Source organism: Electrophorus electricus, chromosome 1 (assembly GCF_041902795.1).
Source record: "Electrophorus electricus isolate QZ-2024a chromosome 1, ASM4190279v1, whole genome shotgun sequence".
NCBI classification, from domain to species: Eukaryota; Metazoa; Chordata; class Actinopteri; order Gymnotiformes; family Gymnotidae; genus Electrophorus; species Electrophorus electricus.
In genome coordinates this window covers 37,232,960-37,249,799 of record NC_137497.1, presented here as the reverse complement: position 1 = coordinate 37,249,799, position 16,840 = coordinate 37,232,960, and the positions used below count along the sequence as shown (strand labels likewise).

The window sequence follows — 16,840 nt, the reverse complement described above, 5'->3', positions numbered from 1 at the left end:
CGGCTTTGCAGTAAGATTGTATTGTCTGTGTTATCTCTTTTGGGAATTCATGCTTCAAAACAAACGCATGCCTGAAGAAAAAAATGCTGCTCCTAACTGCAGTATACTTTTATATGAGTAGATTAAGGCATGTTTTCAAAAGAATAATTATTTAATACAGTGATTCCTTGATTACTCAAGCAATTTACTCAAATAAATGTTATTCAGACAAGTTCAGCTCATCCACTGTAAAGACCCCCAATCTGTGCCAGAGTGACTGTAAGTGCAATGTCTGTGGATGTCACAGTTACAAATAGAAACAAACAACGGTGTGTGGTACCAAATACATGCTGTCCTGAACTATACACAAGGCCTATGACATGCAAGGCCTCAGAGAGTGCATGAGCAATGCAGATGCGTGCATTACATCATGCTCATCTTGCATAATAACCCATGTAGCTATGTACTGCTTGCATCATAGGCATGGGCCTCCAGCCCAAAGCATACATTGTCACTGACATGTTGAAAAGGTAGCTGTCAGTATCTGGAAGCCATGTCTATTGTGGCTTTGGAAATCTTAAGCAAGAATTTCACAAACTTATAAGTGTTAGTAGCTTGAAGTTTTAGAAAGTTAGATGGTACTTTGCGAAGGTTAGAGCTAATCATTACCACTGAAACTTACCATACAACACAGCAGGTCTTCGTCAATGTCATGCGCACTGACGAGCAGTCACAGTGCAAGATGCCTGCTGTGGAGTTTCTGACTAGCCATTCCTGAAAACACGTTCAGTGGCATATAGCATGATGACACCCACATCCTCTGAACAACAGCAGTAGTGCCCAGCCCTCTGAGCCTCTATCAATGCCATCAATAAACATGAGCCATCTGCAGGACACTGGGAGTTTGGCATAGTGTTCGAACATCAAAGAATGACACACAAAAAAAACCACAAAACATATTGCCTAAAGCATACCTTTCACTTGATTTACGGTTTGCAGTGTTTTCCCGGGGTCTCAGTGGTTGTTATCCCAGGAGGGGAGAGATTCTAAACTCTGGTCATCAAGGGGACTAATTAAGAGCAATTAAATGGGGAGTGGGTATTGCGTCCTTGCACTTTACAGCAAGATGAGCTGCCTTCATGCTTCACTGCCCTCAACCCCTAAAGGCAAGGAGTTAAGGTTAATGGCAAAAAAAACCCTCTTGCAATGCTAACCAAGGCCAGATTCCATTTGATTTGCATGCAGCGTACCCAAGAGCCTTTGTGCTGATACTATTCACTGATCCTCCTCGTGGGAACTGTCCATTACATGGGCTGACAAAGTTATTAATTGGCATTTCATTCCATTTATGTGGTGCATTTATACAAAAATAGAATGAAACCAAAATGCTACTCTTTTAAGACAGCTGTTTGGGTCTACACCTTTTTGTACACACAATTGTTAGTACCTTGTGAGCACTTCAGCCCTTTTTTGAAAAGTATTTAATTAAGGCCCAGCTCCCGCATTGTAAAGCAGGAAGGTGAAAACGTCCAGTGCTCGCCGCACTGCTGAATTCGCTGAAATGGGTACAGCAAAAAGGCCTTGACCTCGAGAAAAGGCAGCTCGCATACTCTAAAGGGAAAGGATTAGAAAGAAAAACTTAGAACATGCAATTTTCACTGTCTGGACACCCAGATGATTTGCGGATATTGGATAGTGTATAGGTTTGCTTAATCTGTGGATGTTCAATTAACAGACATTTCCTGTCTGAAGATTACAGATGAGCATGGCTTGCACAGTTGATAGAGGTTATAATTGAAGTTATGGTCCTTATTATAGGCCTGTTACTTTACATATGATTATCTCTGATGTTGTCGCTGCTGTTATTGTAATGTTATTTTTTACCACTTGACACTTGAGATTCTGGGATCACAGCTGATTGTAATTAAATGGGACTGATGATACTAATGCATTTGGCACATGTCTATTGTAAAACTACAATCCACAATGTCACAGGCGGCAAATGAAAGCGGGCAAACCATTTCCACGCTTGAATGTGCGCTGGTTGAGAGCTGAGCTCTGAGGGCCCGCGGGCTGTGGTGCGCTTTGAGGAGAGAAATAACCATCACATGAGCTAAAAGGGGTCGAGGGCGATCCCCCCTATGCTGGCTGTGGCACACAAATAGGGTCTGAACATAAATAAGTGCCCACGCCAGCACTCCTATGGCAGGACACATCAAAGGCAAAGCACATTTTAATGTAACAGCTCTCAATCACCAGCACCATGCTAGATAACAAACCTGTGCACTCTGTCCCAACACTGTATGTCTATGGCTATTATGTACCATGTGGGAACTCAAGCTGTATCTGACCTTATGCACCAAAGAATTGTGTTTGCATTTAAATTATTTGATAAATAAAGCAGGTCCATGCATTTTCCATTGACATTGTGGTCTGGACAAATCTTGTGAATTGACCAATACAAATGGTGTTCCAAGTACATTATGTAATGTTATGACGCATTCTTTTGGGAGATTAAAGATTCTGTATTTATAACTACTCATCAAGGCACCTTGTTATGAGATATGAGCAATTTAACATTTTACAGTTTTTAAGCACTGGCTTCCATACAGTTACATATAACAATAATTCTATTAAGGTTTTCTACCAGAACATTTATTTGCAGAGGTGTAAATATTCATCACTGGACAGGAAAATACACCATGTCAAATGTCCCAACAAAGGTGCTTTTCAGGGGGTCTCCATCAAGCATTTAAAGCATAACAACTACTGTACTTTACAAAGACTATCCTCCAGTTAACGACACATTTAACCTTTTGGTCCTCAACAGATAGGGTATTCTTTTGTTTATGGTATATTTAGGCAAGTTCGAATAATAAGCACAGTCCACGGCAGAACATGTGACTCGTCTGAGAACATTTATAGTTTTCCTATTAATCATGAAAAACAACCTATTGTGAATCTTTTTAAAGAGAAAAAATCCATTACACTAGCTGTTCAGAATAGCTCTATAGTCATTCCACATAGTACGATTAAGAAAGAAAGAAAGAAAGAAAGAAAGAAAGAAAGAAAGAAAGAAAGAAAGAAAGAAAGAAAGAAAGAGGTTGGCGTGGCATACCAACCAATGTATTAAAAATGCTCAGCCCCCTTTTCTCCCAGTTACTTGCGTGAGCGCTTTGGGAGTATGCGAGCAGGCGTGTGGGTGAAAGTGGGTGTCGCTATGTGCTTGTTGTTCGTTGAGCTCCAGAATGATCACACAAGACAAGGAAGGTATTCTGGGTTGTGCGCCTTATATGAGTCAACAACTGAAGAGTCGGAGACCTCTGGAAACACATCTGTGACCGTCCCGCTGTCGGCTTTGATCGGAAGCCTTTTGTAAGGTTGGACTAAGCTTGCCAAACGACCACATAATGTATCCGAATCCAAGCTGTGTGTGTGCCGCGGTACTCTGACCCGCTCTGATCTCAGTTACCTATGGCGGGACCAGCAAAGAGTACACCGCTCAACTACCAAAGACCCCGAATCTTGATATCTGAGAAATGGTAACAAATGAACGACACGGAAAAGAACATGGCTGAGAGGGCCAGTAAATTTCTGTTCATCGTCGTCGGATCAGTATTCTTTATGCTGATTTTGTACCAGTACGTGGCTCCCGGTGTGATCAACTTCGGATCTCCACACGGGTACCTCGCTGAGGAAGACATGACAATCTTTCCAACTCCGGATCCTCACTATGTAAAAAAGTACTATTTCCCTATAAAAGACTTGGAGCGCTCTGTGGATTTTGAAATAAAAGGGGAAGACGTGATTGTATTTCTTCACATTCAGAAAACCGGCGGCACCACTTTCGGCAGGCATTTGGTTCAAAATGTAAGGCTAGAACTTCCATGTGATTGTAGACCAGGGCAGAAAAAGTGTACTTGCTACCGTCCTAACAGAAAAGAAACCTGGCTTTTCTCGCGGTTCTCTACCGGGTGGAGTTGTGGGTTACATGCAGACTGGACTGAACTTACCAACTGCGTTCCCGGAGTCCTCAACAAAAAGGAAAACAAAACGAAGAAACTGAGGTGAGTTTCTGTTTTGATTTCGCGTTTCCAGATTTTAATCACGCAGTTTCCTTTAAACCGCATTTGCTGACAATGTTTTGGAAAAGACACGCTTTTGGCAAGGCTAGTTATGTATTTTGGAAGGTAGAGGACATGGAGTTACATAACTCTTGACATAGAGGTATTGCTTGATGTAATAGCAGATAAGATGATTTAATACTTGGGTAAGTAACTAATGTCCGGGGCTCCGTTCCGTGCGCGGTTGTTGCATTGTTTCTTCTTCATCCTTCACACCCTCTCGCCCGGTCCTCCACCTCAGAAGTGCGATAGCGAAGTCAGTACTCTCAACATGGTTCTTGTAATCCCTTTAGTAAACACTGCCTTAACTCGAAGTGTTGCAACACTACTCTGCTGGTTGTAAACAATGTGTTCATTTTCAACGTCTTCTCATTTAAACAGTTGGGCTACCTGTTATCGATATCCACATGTATCAGACAAATGGCCCGTGTGTCGCTACTTATGATACGGGCTTGGCCAGAAGAACGAAGTTAGAATAGCCGACTTGGACAGCGTAAGACTTGATGAATGGCGGCGTCGTGTGTCCTGGCGGTTCATCTCTACGGGGCTGCTGCTTTAAGGCGGGGAAGGGGTTACCCGTCGGGAGCGCGCCTGGCTCTACGGCAAAGCCCCAACATTACGCGATGCATTTATGACTAAAGAGGCTAAAACGCAGGGAGTGTAATGGCATCGTGGGCGTCTGGGTTTCCGCTGGACTTCCAGATTAAGCATGTAAAACATCATTTTTGTTTTACGAGGTGCTACACTTCATCATCTGTGAATAGACTACTTTAGGCCGTTGTCGTTAAATTGTCACAAGCGTGACGTGCAGTGCCTTCGGCATCACGAAAGAGGAGCAGCCAAAGTGACAAAAACACAAGCAATTTTAAAAGCAAACAAACAAGCAAAAAAACAAAACAAAACAGGATGTTGTACAGAAACATTGGTGAATGTGGTTTCGCAATTTATTCCTCGAGGACTTTATACAACAATTGCATTTGCCAGTACAGTGAAATCATCCGATACCGAGCTACAAGCCAGTGTTCATACGTGTGTTTTCGGACAGGTGTAGTTATGGTTTAGGGAAACGATGGAGGTCGTAACACATCAAGCCTTCCCGCAACCTCCTGCTCCTGGCAAGGCAATGACCTCGGTAGTTTAAAGAATCTGTATTCGTCAACCAGAATAGTCTTCCGTAGTATTTCTGACTAATATCCTCTCTGATCATCGCATGCCCCTCTGTTGCAATCTCTAACCGAGTAAAAAAAAAAGAAAAGAACTGTGGTAGGTGCCATTTAGTGCTCGCACACTTTCAGGGTCGATCGACTACGGGGCTACGCTGATGGAAATTGGGCATTTCATGGATGGTTATGTCCAATCAGAGGCAGGGGGTGGATATAAAAACCAGCTGAAGTGGCCTAATGCTGTACACTGGCGGCTAAGCACATCAATTAGGCACTGAAGCATGAACCTAATCTGGTTTGCTGTGCCAGAAGCTCCCTGCAGTTATTGCCAGTGTACATCACAGTCTTGGGCTCCCAGCGACAGCTATGCATCAACAAGTTGAGGCTACAAGTTCACACAACTGGTGCTCAAACACCCACCAAATGTGCTTTTTGTGTTTTGAAACTGCTATGCATTGATTTTTGCATCTATGGCCTGTAACATAGTGGGATTGTTCAACCAGGCAGGAGAAAGTACTGAATTGTACTGTGCTGTAGGGTAAACACCTTTCTTTTTTTTTCTACCTAGTCAACAAACTTTCAGCTTAGACCACAACTTATGAGAGCGAATGACTAAAACTGTCCTGCAGCTCTCAGGATGCTGCTAATGGCCTGAGTTTTACTTTAGGGTGAGAACTAGATTAATTTTATGGTGGCCACAATAACTCATTATGGTCATTGTAAAGTCCACAGTAAAGACCTGATTATTTGCATGTCCCTTGGGTAATTTGACACCCCACCCCACATCCCCATGCACACACACACCCACACCCCACACACACAGTGCTTTGGTTCACAGTCTGGCTCAGCCTGAAATAGAACAACTGTAGCTCTTGAAGGAAGTGTTACCGATGCTTAGTATCCTATCCTACTGCTGTCTAGACCGAGACAGACTGAGGTTGCAGTAGACAGATGGCTGTAGGAGTGGCATGTAAAAATTGGGTGAAACAGCTGTGTGTACTCATATACTATAGCAGCGCTAGCTCAGCGCTGTGGTATTCATGTTTGTCAGAGGAAAAAAATGCTTAAAAAATGGCCACATTCAGTGGGAGCACAAATCCATTTTCCCCCAATTAAATCATATCGTATTTAATCCTGATTTAACTACCACAAAGAGTCTGTCTGTTTGCTAATGCACATTGCTGCCATCAAACAAAGACACACACCAGCATATAAGAAGCCTGCGCTGGTGCTGGTGTCTGCTCTCCAAGAAAAAGGCAGGCAAGGTGCTAAGTGGGGCATTAGACCATCCCAGGTACCCTACTTTACCTGTGTAATTAGCTACAAAGCACAGTGATCTTAGGGGTCTTCTCAGGCAGCTACATTAGTTCTCAGTATGTCCGTTGTTATTTGCAGACCTTTTTAACTGATCGCGCCTGAGGATTTTCTTTTATTTATAAATAATGGTGCCTGTATTTATCTTCTGTTTGAGAACTTGCACAAGGTGCATCTTTTTGAACCACTGGCTGTGTAGCCAGGCAAGACTTGACTGACTGCCGCGTTATTTAGGTCATGGAAAGGAAAGAACTTCGCTATTCTTCATGCCGAGTGAAAGTGTGTACCCTGGGTTCTTAAGGACCACAGGGGCCACTGGTAGCATGTGGCATTGATTTGATCCTTGAACCTTGATCTTAACATTACGGCAATCCAGGGCATGCAAGCAGTGCTCCTATTGGTGGATTTGCTCTTTTCTCTAAAATATCTGGTTTGACTGCGCAAACGCTGCCCCTACCTAAGACACTAGTCTGTCCACAACACCCAGCACCATTCCGTCTCAGGTACCTGTGTGCTAGGGAGATGATAAATGGTTATTAAGCAAGTAACGTTATTCTTTAAGTCTCATGGCCCTCATTTTGTAGCTTGAGTTTGGACGGAAGGCAGCAGGGCTTTCCTACATGTATCTGGCTCCTGAGCTGGCTGGCTGAGCAGACAGTCAGAAAAGACACGGCTGGTTGTCACAGATCTGGGCCGGACACAGTGGTGGCACTGACTTAGACAGTGGACCTTTTGAGCTAAATTTGGCCCAAAATCTCTTCAGAGAACTGTTCTTGGATGTTAAGTCCATTTAAGACCTGTTTGGACACCTATAAGGAAGGGCTTGTTCTGAATGAAGGGTACGAATCAATAAATTAGTTTCTGTCAGATTGGCAATTACTGGAGCCCCTGAAAAAACCCAAACAACAACAAAAAAAACCCCCCACAAAACAATCTGCATTGATTAGCTTTATGTTAATCATGGATGTTCTCTGGAGGATGGCTGTCGGCGATTAAAGTGAATAGTTGGTTCAGTGGTGATTTGCGCTCAATTCTAATTCAGTTCCAATCCAGTTCAGAGCAAATGAAGTAAATTCACTTCAGTAAACTCTGATTCAGTCTATAAAATGCTGTATATACCATAAGGTACCTATAAATAGTACTATGCTTTAGTTGCTGTGTATGGCAAAACATGTCTGTCATTGTACTTTCGGTTGGGCAGGGCTTATTCACTACACCGGACTTGATGCGTAAGCCCAGCAAAAGTGTAGTGTAAGGTGGCATGATTCTGCCCAGAATGCAGATGTTTCTTCTTGCAGAAGCACATATATTTGTCAAGCACCTCAGAGTCAGCATGTTAATGTAGGATCAGGTACCTTCTCCCCCTGTAATAATATTTAGTGAGCCAAAATATATAGAAAGCTAAAATCCTTGCTAAAAAGGAAAAAATTGACCATAGATCAGCAGTTTTACTCTGAGTTAGATAATGATAGACAAAATGGGTCCTTCTGTAATGGTAAACACCACAGTACTCCTACAAAAATACATTTACGGCATTTAGCTGACACTTTCATCCAAAGCAACTTACAATTAGAGCTGGGCGACATCAAAAAAATATGATCACGATATTTTTCACATATTGATCAATATTGATATTTATTACAATCTGTCATTTCATAATGCTTCCAGCTTGAAGAGCCTTCTGCTATTGACTGAATATGGTTTATCGGCTAAACTAAAATAATATAATGTAAACATTTAAATGTGTAAACATGCCTTGAACTTTTATTTTAACAATTTAAAGTAGTATACATTATGTACTGGTTTCACATTGCTCAAATGTTTTAAATAGAGTAATCCATGTAAAAAGTGCAAAATGTAAACACTGTTAACCAGTAATGCTACATGTGTGCGTGTCATATCATTGCTTGTTATAGCCTTGCTGCTTTTTAATCGCTTTTCACATGGGCTAATGGCCGCAAAAGACAACACGATTTATTGTTGTTTTGGTACAGTAAGCACAGCTAAAATGTGCACAGTCTAACATGGGCCGCAATTTCACACTGTGGGTGTGGTCGCTCTGTAAAAGATTTGTTGTTTTTCCCGTCTTGTTTTGCAAGCCATCATAATCAGTGCTTCATAGCTTTTCAGATAGCAAAGCCACTTCCATATAACTGATATAATTGTAACTTTTTTGCCAACTCTTTCATCAGCTTCGGAGAATATCATGAGGTCACATTCACTTTCATGCCACTTTCAGGTTCATTTTTTTCATACTTTCCAGAGCTTTCTTCAGCGCTGGTAGCACAAACATTTACATTTACATTAACAGCAATTAGCAGACACTCTTATTCAGAGCGACTTACCAAAACTGCTTTGTCATTTACTCATACAGTAGAATACATCCTAGCCAGTACAGTAGGTTAGAGTCTAATATACCAGTGTACTAGAATACTGATGAAATACAGGGATCAATGCTGATGCCTAGAAGTGCAAAACACATATGGTCTATCTCAGACAACGATAAGTACAATAAACAATAAGTACTATAAACAAAGCGAACAATGCTTTGTGGCATGAAATAGGCGTGTTCTTTGACGTGCAACACAAAACTGACGTGCAACACAAAGACGTTTAGTTCTGCTGTGATAGACTGTTACATCTATACTTATTGAGTAAAAATGTCAAAAGCTTATCATCGTTATTGACATAAATTTTATCACAATCCTGTTTCGAGATTGTTTTATCGCCCAGCACGACAATACAATTATGACCGAGTACAACTTGAGCAATTGAGGGTTAAGGACCTTCCTCAGGGGCCCAACAGTGGCAACTTGGCAGTGGTGGGGCTTGAACTGGCAACCTTATGATTACAAATCGACCTACCACTGCCACAGTTTGTAGATGAAATTAAAGCTATCAGACACTGAAACTATCAGTGTTTCATTGTTCATATTGTTCATAGTGAAGATCACCTTCAGTTGCAATGACACTTGCAAATGGAGCAATTTCAGCATTAAAACAGGAATGTATTAAAAGTGTTGAGTGCTGACTGTGAACTAGGAATCAGCAGAGGACTAGGATCGGGGGTTATAAATGGCCTCTCAATGGGCAAATCCTCTTAGGCGCGTGTGTGTAATTCTGGAGAAAGGTGCGTTCTGGCGGTAATAATAGCAGCGATGGCTCCAGGTTGTGATTTAGTGTCAGGCCTAAGGACAGGCCAGCCTGCACGAACCTGGAATGTGCTAAGCTCCTAACTGCCTGTCCAGGGAGACAAATGAGGAGCAGGCCTTCCTCTCCTTTTTACTTCCTCTCTCTCTCACACACACTCACACACACTCACTCACACACACACACACACACACACACACCCACCCACACTTTTTCTCGCTGGTCCATGCGTTTTTTCAGTGACTATCACAAGAACAGCCACCTCTTGATTTAATCATGACAAGCAAAACTAAAACCCAAAACACTGTTCCTGTGCTATAAGACTCTCAAATTTGCATGTCATTTTGCATGCCATTCTTGTCTCTGTGGTGTCATGCTTATCACTATGACCTCAGCATCACTGTAGTTTTTACATGTCCGAGAGTTCCACAGCTTCAGTGTGCATAAATGTGATATGGAAGGTTAGCTGAAGTTCATTACTAAAGGAAGTGCTCTGTACAGTTTGTTGCAGTTGAGGATAGATATATATATATAGCGAGAGAGAGAGAGAGAGAGAGAGAGAGAGAGAGAGAGAGAGAGAGAGCGAGAGAGAGAAAGAAAGAAAGAAAGAAAGAAAGAGAAAGACAGACAGCATCTCTGAGGATCCGTTTTTATAGCCTGAATTAGAATTTGTGAGATTTTGAGTGCTATGCTTAATTCATTGTGAGGCTCTCAGTCACACAGTGACAGTAATTGGGGGACTTTTTACTATTCTCTTGCTGGTTCTGTCTGACAGCAGACTGTGAACTGGAACCCCACAAGTGTCTTACTACTATCACGCTATTGCAGTGTCCAACAAAGAACCTGTGTTAAAAGCAGGAAACACTGGCCTGATTTGTAAAATGGAAAATAACCGATGCCATCCATTTCCACTGTGACGTGACCTCACGTTATTTATGACATGATCTCGCAAAGTACAATAGAATATCTGGCAATGGTTCCTGCTTTGCTTTAGTGTTTTTCTCCAAGCACTCAAGCCACAACATCCCGTGAATGCTTGGCTGTAGTGGTGCCCTTGGTGCACGTGCATAGAGCCCCACCCATCGAACAATGGCGTCTTGAGTTCAAAGCCAAGAGCAGTTACATTGTCATGACTTTTAAATGGGCTATACAGTTGGTACTAGGCAGTCAATGGTCTGGCCATAGGAACATGACCGTATGGGCGCGTGCGTGCGTTTTGCCCATGCACTTCTGGCTGTAATCCAGCCAGATCAGTGGGGGTTAAAGGTCACCCGCACCACACTATGTAGTTATGCAAATCTAGGTACCATTGCTCTGCTCCCTCATGACCCTCCTGGGAAGAGATAGCCAAAGGCGCAGGTCCTTCTCCAGGTCCAAAACCCGCCACCAGGGCACAGGATGATTCAGGATGGCATCACAGATCGGCCAGTTGTCAACTGATATTACCATGATGTGAAGCTTAAAGGTCCAAGCCAGTGTCCATATACCATGGCGAAGCCTGGTGAGCTTGCTGGATGAATGTTGGCCCCCAGGGGGATGGTCTGCCTTTCAGGGACTGGTGTGAAATTTAATGGCCAAGCATAGGACCCATGGACTCTCCAGGGTCTATGCTGGCCATAAATATATATTTTTTTAAAGTTATTACAAATGTCTAGTTTCCTTGAGTTAGAACACATAAGAACAGTTTGCTTGTGTCAGAATGCATAAGAGTTACATTCATAAATCTCTGTTCTTCTACAAATGACAGGCTTTTATCAACAGACATCATTATTTCTCATGTATCTACATAGAAATATGTACTAATTAACCAATCAGGCTTCATGTCTGAACACCCAGTAGGTAGTTGGTGTTTATGCATACACCTACCATGCTGGCTCTATAATGGCTCCGGTATGAGTTATGGTCGGCTTGGAGTTAGTTTCAGACTACCAAATTATAGGTGAGGTTGCCAGCTCTTGTCTGTCTAGTTTTAGAAGATCACCTGCTATCCTGTCTACTGCGCAGATGATGTTAAACCAGGATGAAGGTGTGTGTATGGTGGTTAGCTTCTCTGTGGTCTTGGTATGGAAGACGGAGACGGTGCCAGTACTCCATGTCATGCGTCTGTGCCAGTAAAGAGGCAATTCAACAGCTTTGATATGTCTTAAGTGTTTGTTTGTTTTTTTATGTATTTAAAATAAAATTTACTTCAATTAATTGTGGGACATTTTGGAAATCAACTTTTATCTGGAATGACAGGAGTAAATAATTCACAGCTCGGGCCCCACAGTGGTTCATACCGATGTGTCACTTACCCCACTCTCCCAGTGGAGGGTGGGAATTCATAAACTGATTCCTGGCAAGGACAAATGGCAGTGTGATGACTGATTTACCAGAAGGCAGTCTTTGATTGGAGCTCTGTGGCAGCATGTGTGAATTTGAAGGACAGGATTAGGACTGTGTGTGAGTGTGCGTGACTGTGAGTGAGTGAGAGACAGAAAGCGCGAACATGCCGGCTGGCTTTGGTCTTACATTTTCCCCTCTCTTTTTTTTAAAAAAGTGAACACAAACTGAAATGCCCATCTCAAGGAAGTTGGCTAATAATAGTTTATGAGCCTATCGTGATGATCTCAGGCAATCTGTCACCTCCCCCTCCATTGGAATGAAACAGCAAGCTTGCTTGCTGAGAGAGAGAGAGAGAGAGAGAGAGAGAGAGAGAGAGAGAGAGAGAGAGAGACAGACAGAGAGACAGACAGAGAGACAGACAGACAGACAGACAGACAGCACAGGAAGCCACCAGTGCCAACAAAATCATGTGTGAGCGGAAAGACATGTGATCAGGTACAGCACTTTCCAAATCTGGGACTACTAACCCTGGCTGGTTTAATAGTTACGATAAAGTTGTTTTTTTTGTTTGTTTGTTTTTTGTTTGTGACCAAGTGTTGATTTCTTTTATTTTTTTCTTGACCATGGTTGTTCTTTTTTTCTCAGGAGGATAGCACCGTGCCCGTGTACCTGTGAGAGGTCCGGGGAGGACACGGTGATACATTGCCTCTGCAGTGGGGAAGGTCAGGATGGGTGCAGAGATAGTGAGACAGGCAAGCAAGTGGGCGTGTCATTGTGAAAACCTGGTGTAGATTTAGCCGGGCTGCTGTGTCACCCCAGCATGCTCATGGGCCAGTTCCTCCTAGCCCCAGCCCCTCAGTCCAAGCATGAACCTCTCTTTGGCTCTCCATGGTAGCTACAAGCCAACTCACCCGTGCGGTTTCCAGCAGCTGTGCTCACGCAGCTGAGTGGAGGCATGGTCCCTTCGGCTAACGGAGCCTCTGCTTGCTGCTAGCCAGCAGCAGCAACCGAAGGCTAAATATGCCATCATGTAGCAAAGCAGGAAAGTGCAGTCTGATAGGTTCAAAAGAGATCTTGTTCTACTGTACTGCTCAGTGCTAGAGAGACCCTATACTGCTCAGTGCTACAAAGATCCTGCACTCCTCTGTGCTGTGGAGATGGGTCCTTTCTGGACTTTTTCACGCGTGATGTCTGGATTTGGTTACGGTTTTACTGTGGAATTGCGGAGAGGCAGACGGTTATGTTGATCTGTATTTCTGATGATGGCAGACACTGAAGCCTCAAAGCATCTCTGTAGATATTTGATGCCTTCAAATGACTGGTGTGTATTTGAATCACGCTCCTTTTGCAAACAAACTGTTTGATTTAATCACTATAACTTTGTTTGGCAAGGCAGAGTTCACTAAGATTCTATTCTTCAGTAGCAGCGCTATTTTCAGGTAACGAGTGACCTGGTTCTATCGATAGTGTATTGTTTTAACTTGGTCCCTGGGCACCTTCCTCCAGCAAGAATGTGATGTGCTTGACATGCTGCCTGATCTCTCTCTCCTGGCTTTATCAGTCCTGGCCCAAAAAATCCCAATCTGCCATCTTCTTGTTTCAGAACATCGGCGCTTCGGAATACCTCCCAGGGCCAGACCCAGACTGTGATGAAGAGCAAAGTTCGCAACATCCTACACTAGGCCCGAGTCTGGATTCAGGGCTAGGCTTGTATCTAACAGGCATGAGGCAGTGTGGAGGTGTTGTCCCACTGCAGAAAGATATGATATCATGGTGGCAGACCCAGTTGATTCACAGAGGTGTTATTATCTGTGATGGCACTATTTATATCACTACGGTTTCCGTTGCGGCTGCAACCCCCGTAGACAGAAGGACGGGTGTGTGTGCTGAGCTCACCCTGGCCTGGGCAGCACTAGGGCCATCACAGCTCTTTAACACTGCAGCGAGGGCCAGCTGCAGCCTCAAACCGCAACCCCACCACGGGACTCGAACCGGCCACCTGCCATCGGGATGTGGCGTGCAGACGGGTTCGGTCGCGTGACATGGCTACCTGGATTGGTGGATTGGTTGAGTGGTGAGGACTGGTTTCAAGGGGTCCTGGAGAAAGAGGTCCAGACGAAGCTGGCTTGAGCCATAAGGGGAGGAGTGTTGGTGAGGTTAAGGCTGGTCGGTCTCTCTCCGGTTTGCTGGATCATGAAGCCTAACAAGCTCATGGCTTATTACCACAATTATTTTCCTGGGGAATCCCAGACCCAAGATGCCAGTTGTTTTGGCAAGTTTGAAAAAGGAAGAATCCATGACAGTTCCTCAAGATTGTGGTAATGGTTATTCTCTTTGGGTTGTGCTGAGAAACATATATGATAAGGTCACTGTGGGGATAAACGTTTCTTGTCTCATATTATAGACCTCTGACATTTGGGTGGAAAAACCTGTAAAGTCTTTGTAAGTAAGATCATGGGTTTATTGGCTCCAAAAAGAAAGATCTCTGCAATGGGATAAAAAATCTGAATGAAATGGAATGATGAAGAGGTGTTGCCATTTGCAGCAGTGAGATAAAGGCAGGCTTACTGTGACCTCCAAACCTGTGTGTGCAGGAGTGGTAGGTGAGGTATTGCAGCTTGATCCAATCTCTTCATCAGAACCATGCTCCAGGTGTGGGGTGCAGCTTTCTCTCTCTCTCTCTCTCTCTCTCTCTCTCTCTCTCTCTCTCTCTCTCTCTCTCTCTCATATATATATATATATATATATATATATATATATATATATATATATATATATATATGTATATGTATGTATATATATATATATGTATATATATATATATATATATATATATATATATATATGTATATATATATATATATATATATATATATATATATATGTATATATATATATGTATGTATATATATATATGTATGTGTGTATGTGTGTATGTGTGTATGTGTGTGTGTGTGTGTGTGTGTGTGTGTGTGTGTGTGTGTGTGTGTTCTCTCCCTTACAGACACTCTATATACATGTATCTGTGCTCCTCACTCTCTTGCTTTCACTCTCACTTCACTTCCCTTCCCTGGTGGGGTTACTGTCAGCTGGAAATCATATTTTTTCACATCACCTTCACTTTATCGCTTCCTTTTAATGAGCTGTCCATCAAAACTTGCTTCCCTCAATCATACACAAAATCTGCTATGTGAGTCATGTTTCCTTTGTAAGTGACTTCAGATCTGTCAAGACGGTCATTTTCTGTTAGGAACAATAAGCAAAATTACATGACAGTCCCTGGTTCGATTAGCCAGATACCTGTTGCTTTCGGCATCGGAACCCCTTACAACGTGTCTTTTGTGGCTAGAAAAGGTCAGAATAGGTCACCAATGGGGTCTAGGGGGCTTATTGGGGGGGAAACTACTGAAGGTATTAACTTGCATCACAATAATTGTTTGTGTGCATCACGGTGTAGTGGACAGCAACATATGGCCATTAATCCAAGATACTCTGATGAAGGACGGAACAACAATGTGGTATTACGTCAGCTTCCCCACTCTAGTCCTGACTGAAACTTCCCTCCAACTCTGCGTGCTTACATCATTCAGCCGATGACTTTGAATGGCAAACCATAGCACGCAGCCTGTGGTCTCCAGAGCTGCAATTTTACTTGGTGCTTTTCCTAATGAACCATATGGTTCGAAGCCCTCTGTGCTCATCCTCTGAAGATTAGTTTCACATCAAAAACAGAAAGAAGAGGGAGAAAAGCCACAGTCCAAGCTGGTCATCGGGAATGTTTAGTTCCACAGAAACTATGAGGAGATCTGGTGCCTCATTTGCCATATAAGCAGGGAAAAATGCTGCTGTCTGTTGCGTTAGGAGCTCGGTTAGTAATAGCTGGAGCGGCCGAGGCAGGGGCTTAACTCTTGATCTGAGTTTACTAACAAAGGACAGGAGAAGTGGAACAGATACATATGTGGGATGGTGGCGGAGGGGTGACGCGGGGGTGGTAAAGATGCCTTCGGCTGTCGGTTCTTGGCTACGGAGGAATCCGAGCCTCGCCTCGCGGGCCTGAGTCACAGCTGGCGGGGTCAGTGTAGCGGATGCAGTGGGGGTGGTGGGTCACAGGGGCCCTGTGAACCCCACCAGCCAGGTGGTGAGCGCGATAATTGAATTGGGGGAGATGCGAACGGCAGACGTTCACCGTGCATGCCAGGGGATTTGTACGGTCCACTTCGTAGTGGTGCTCTCCCATCGGTTTCTTAATGAATTCCTCTGTGCCGTGTGCATGCGGCAGCAGATGAAATGAACGGAGCAGCGCCTCGACTCTGCCGGAGGAGAGGAGGGCTGTGGGCAAGCCGCTTCCCCATACAGACAGAGAACTCGCACGGCGTTTCCAAGCTCTGTGCTAACTAACTCGACCAGCGAGATACCACTCCATTCCTTTCGGTTCATCTTTGTTGTTAATTTTTCTCGCTGTGTAAGCATGAGCTCAGATGGAATTTGGCAGACTAGCAAGGATGGAGGGAGAATGCGTCGCTGTGTTGGATCATGGTGTGTGCTGGCTCACAGTTTGAGAGGGGGTGCAAGCAAGGTCACCATGAGGGGAATGGGGCTCTACCAATAGACCAAAAGTACCCGTACCCCCCCCCCCCCCCCCCCCCCCCGCTGTTTTGGTCCAGCCCGCTCTGAATGTGTGTACACCATAAGCTGTCGGGAATCTAAATGGTGTGTCCCGGGAGCAGGGGTGTGAAATTGTCTCCCTTGAAGTAAATGCTGCCTGCTTCCCTGCCGGTCAGCTCC

General features: G+C 43.8%; 1 protein-coding gene across 2 annotated transcripts in view; it reads left to right on the top strand.

Moving 5' to 3' along the window:
* The first annotated feature begins 3,155 nt into the window (after window positions 1–3,155).
* hs6st1b (heparan sulfate 6-O-sulfotransferase 1b) overlaps window positions 3,156–16,840 on the top strand; it is a 46,261-nt gene continuing 32,576 nt past the window's right edge. For both annotated transcript variants that reach the window (XM_081718530.1, XM_027004343.3), the window contains exon 1: window positions 3,156–4,046. In XM_081718530.1, the coding sequence (XP_081574656.1) occupies window positions 3,529–4,046 (518 nt within the window). In that variant the 5' untranslated portion in view covers window positions 3,156–3,528. The remainder of the gene's footprint in view (window positions 4,047–16,840) is intronic.